Below are 4,516 nucleotides of genomic sequence, written 5' to 3'. Positions count from 1 at the left end.
GTTAATGTTAGTTTTAAAAATAATTTGTCCAACCTCAAACTATATAGCTCCATTTTCACATCTTCCCTGATATGCATTCCACACACTTCATTAGTACTTTAATTACCTCAACAGACATTTAATGGCATTCCTACAAGTTGATGCAGGCTGTAGAGGGGTTAGGGGAGTGAAGTATTTACGGTTCCAAACTGTGATGTGTTGGTGGTGTTGAGGGCAGGGGGGAGAAAGTGCAGGGGGGGTCGTGTTGCTGGCTGGCTGAGCGTGGTAAAAACACCATGGTGTCCTGCTTTATGAGTGGAACCAGGTTCCACACAGGTCGCTGTTGTTAGTGCAGCTGAGCTGGGGGCCAGGGGGCGCCGGTACACAGTTTGATGTGTCGAAGGATTGTGTTTGTAAAAGCAGGCCCTTTGATGACATTCTCTCCTTTTTGCAGCAGTCCATCCCTCCCTCCTACAGCACCAGTCAATCTGGAAGCCATTTGTTTGGCTTCCACAGAGAAATTTCAGACTCCATCACCTCCAGCATCTGCTGAGTGTTTATTTACCCGCAGCACTTAACCCATTAGACAAACTGAAACAGGGCAACTGTGGAGCCACTGATCACATTGGCCCTCTACAGAAAGGAGTCGGGGCTGGGACTGACTGTGTTTACACAATCTACAAATATATAATGTATACATATGTTATGCATACATCTTATACTGATATATGTTTAAAAAAATTTCACTTAAAAATGTTTTAAAATATATCACCATTTGAAGCTCCCTCAGTGCTCTTGAAAATATAAATTCACATATTCACATTCGTAACATAACTATGTAGTCTGGTTGCTAGGGTCATGGCAAATTTAAGACCCCAAAACAGATCAGAAAAATAACAAAGTTTAAACTCTACTGATTTTGATGCATCGCGATAGCACAATTTTTATCATTGTCAAAGGGAGAATTCAAATAAAATATTAGCAATGCTGTGAAGGGCCTTGCTTTTTTCTAAACCACCCCAGTTATTTTTGCACAGTCCTGTGAAGTATCCTCCTGAAGGCATAAACCGATGCTTTTTAAAACTGTTTTTGGAGGTGCTGGTTATTGAAGACTATGACTTTTACTGCTGTTGGATTGTACTGCATTATACTGAGATATTTTGAGTTTCATAATAGTATGTCATTATTACACGTGGAGTTGTGTAACCATCGATATATAGCAATATCACTGATACATGACTAGGCTCCATAAGTCATACTGAGGACATACTGAGGATTACCTAATAACCTGGTATTTAAATGTGTTTTGTGTAAAGACTTTATTTGCAAACTCTAGTAAATAGCAGGCAAATATGCAAAACATGCTTTCTTTGAATTGAGTACAGTTACAGTATATAGGCTGCTGTAAATATTCATGCCATGTTAAAATACATTACTTGAGAAAATGTTGTCAGTTGTGTCACAGCATTTTTATTCTCATCACATCGAGTGAACTGCTGTGTTGTGTGTGGGAGCATACCAAACTCAGTCATGCCACTGAAGTGCCAAATGCATTAATACTTGTAGGCCAGAGTTTGCTGTATGCTTCCCAGTCATAAAAAGCTAATAGGTCAGTCATTTTGATTAGACCTTTTGTCATTCCAAACTCATGTCTGCCACTTTTAGGACCATAACATTTGGGTTGGGGGAGTGAGATGGGAGCCCTGCATGTGCTTTACCCCTCCCCTCACAATCGAGACGCTCCTCTTGCTGCTATAAGAGCCCTCCCTGAAATGATGAGTCCCACACCGGGCCATTCTCTCGAGAAGTGTCAAAATAAACGTGAGACTGGCTAACCTTGGAGCGACTTTTACACACGACTCTTGTCTGCATGCAGCTGTTCTCTGAAAATAAGGGATTGGTCTTCCCCCAGTGAGACGCCTGCCAGCCCATGATGGCTTTTACTATGCTGAGGCCGATATCGGCTCATCCCTTCTCCTACCCCTCTGACCTGACCTTAATGTCAGACGACGAGGAAGGGAACCGTAGCGAGAGCGACGATAGCACCGATCAGCGATACGGCTGCTGTGGGACCATGGCGGAGGGTTACCGGCGGGAGGGCGGCGGCGTGGTGGTGCGGCAGCGGAACGCTGCTAACGCCAGGGAGAGACACCGTACACAGAATGTCAACACGGCCTTTACGGCGCTGCGGACACTTATCCCCACTGAGCCAGTGGACAGAAAGCTCTCCAAAATCGAGACGCTGCGCCTGGCGTCTAGCTATATCTCACACCTGGCCAATGTACTCGTTGTCGGGGACGGGAGGGAGGATGGCCAGCCGTGCCTGAGCTCGGTCTATAAGGAGGTGAAAGGCAGTGGAGAGGGAAAACAGCCTCGGACTATCTGCACTTTCTGCCTCAGCAATCAACGGAAAGGGGTAAAATATCGAGCAAATATGTAATTGAATGCAAACATACATGACCCAAACTCCATTGGAAAATTGAGTTATTTGAAAATTTATTTCTCATTGTCAAGGGTGCACTCAACCTTTTAATACGGCTTATGTTTAGTAACGTTATGCCATGCAAAAGGTATTTACGACACAGTTTAAACTTTTTTAATTCCTCCGACTATTAATCTCCTTCCGAGTGTCCCATAAAACCATAATATTTCACTGTAAAATAAAGTGGGTGTGTATGCAGGAAGAACAGTAACGCTAGTTGAATAAAACAGCTATCTGAATATTGTCTACAAGTAGTGTAGACTGCTCTGTAGTAGCAGTAGCATCTTAGCATACAAAATGACTTTATTTCAGTGTTGTTGCATTATTTTACATTACAGCTATGAATGACATTGGTAAAAGACAATATATCCGGTTTATATACCAATTTGCATCTTTGTTGCACTGTAATTTTGCAACACTTCATCAGTTCATGAAATGTTTGAATGAGATGTGTCGGTTCTGGTTTAGACAAAGGCCATACAGTCTAACACCGTGGGTTTAGAATGAACTGCATCTATCCCAGAAATACCCTGGTTCATCTTGGCATTCAGATCTCCCTATTGGGATTTGGTTTATTTATAGGTGCCATATCATTCAGTGCATGGAGATATCCTTTAAAGGAAAACAGTGCTTTCAGTCTAGACAGCTATGTAATTACACTTAACTTACTTTAATGGGCCTACTCTTAAGAAAGTACATCAAAAGCAACAAAGAAGATGTGTTTCATTCTAATCTTTCATAGGTACAAAGTAATGACAGCAGTGGTGATGTTTGTAATTCCCCTCTTTGTTCGCAGGTGAAGGACAAACGAGACTGTGTGAAAATGCACGGAAATGTTGCAAGACAGATAAGTCGTCGATGAAACTGTTTGCCTTGGAGTAGATTGGATTTCTCTTTAGAGCTGACACTAGTTACACCTCCTGCAGTCATTCCTGGAGTCTATAAGCATCTCAGCATTACAAGAGTCATACAGGACTACCCTGATGTTTTTGGGAACTTGTCTCATTGGCCACTCTGACCAGAATGAGATGGGAAGACTGGCCCCAGCACATGAAGAAATTATGTCCAGTGTACTAATTCATGGTAGATATCCCTTTTGGTCTAGTGGCTAACACAGAAAAATGTGTTTGCAGTAGTTTGAAATCTACATGCCTTAAAATAGTGAGATATTACCTGTTCTGGCTGACTAAAAGGTTTACAATTATACACCACTATGGATAATACTAATCACAATAGGAACAATCCATAACCAAAAGGAAAATAAAAGGATATCCGTGCCATTGAATAAAAAAGGGTTTGAACCAGCTATCACAACTCAAAATTCTTTTAATATACTTAGTGACAATATATGACTACAGTAAATCTATGTTATCAAAGTGTTCTGATGCTGGTTAAGATTTATTTAGATAAATAATTTTTTATCCTTGGGTCAAACTCTTTAGCTATTTGTGTAAAAGTACAAGTAATTTATATTGTCATGTAACAGCCCTTTAAATATTGATGGGTCTGTCACGGAAAGGCTCTTTTGGTGACTATTCCCTGGTATGCTGTAGTGGACAAACTACTGATGAGACAAAACTCCCTTAAAGTGTGAATTGGTCTTCAACATGAAATTAACATGGTCTGGGGAAATCACACAGACCTGTAAGGAAGAGCAGTTTCAGGAATAATATGGATAGTCCACTTGGTCCACCAAGCTGCTGTTGTAAGATAATGTGTAACAGGAGAAATCCACAGCACACTATTTGGTTGCTTTTTCATTACATGTTGTAACTACTCTGGAATTAAATTTATTTTTACATAGACATGGCTCTTTTGTATTTTGTTATTAAATGCTGCTGTGCTTCTGAATGGCCTGTTAACATTATTTTCATTAATAATGCAGAGAAACTATTATTGTGTTACTGTGCCAAACATAACTGTTGCTTAATAAATCACCTGTAGAGGTAGCAGTCATGGGCAGCATGGTGGTTGAGTGGTTAGCATTGTTCCCTACAGCAAGAAGGTCGTGGGTTCGCAACCCAGCCTTTCTGTGTGGAGTTTGCATGTTCTCCC

The 4,516-nt window shown here is 41.1% G+C and overlaps 1 protein-coding gene across 1 annotated transcript; it reads left to right on the top strand.

Moving 5' to 3' along the window:
* The first annotated feature begins 1,750 nt into the window (after nucleotides 1-1,750).
* On the top strand, nucleotides 1,751-4,266 carry LOC113129759 (transcription factor 15-like). Its single transcript, XM_026305828.2, has 2 exons — nucleotides 1,751-2,395; nucleotides 3,258-4,266. Exons 1-2 carry the CDS (start codon nucleotides 1,910-1,912, stop codon nucleotides 3,321-3,323), a joined length of 552 nt encoding a protein of 183 aa, XP_026161613.1. The 5' UTR covers nucleotides 1,751-1,909; the 3' UTR covers nucleotides 3,324-4,266.
* Nucleotides 4,267-4,516: the final 250 nt, after the last annotated feature.

The sequence above is a fragment of the Mastacembelus armatus genome, chromosome 5, assembly GCF_900324485.2.
Source record: "Mastacembelus armatus chromosome 5, fMasArm1.2, whole genome shotgun sequence".
Taxonomy (NCBI): Eukaryota; Metazoa; Chordata; class Actinopteri; order Synbranchiformes; family Mastacembelidae; genus Mastacembelus; species Mastacembelus armatus.
The sequence above is the reverse complement of the archived record's forward strand: the minus strand, read 5'-3'. Positions and strand labels throughout refer to the sequence as shown.

What these genes read in the sequence shown, in the direction of transcription:
- LOC113129759 (XM_026305828.2), top strand. Translation starts at nt 1,910, where the DNA reads ATGATGGCTTTTACTATGCTGAGGCCGATATCGGCTCATCCCTTCTCC. An exon ending in TCAGCAATCAACGGAAAGGG is followed by an intron (nt 2,396 to 3,257) that starts GTAAAATATCGA and finishes CTTTGTTCGCAG; the next exon opens with GTGAAGGACAAACGAGACTG.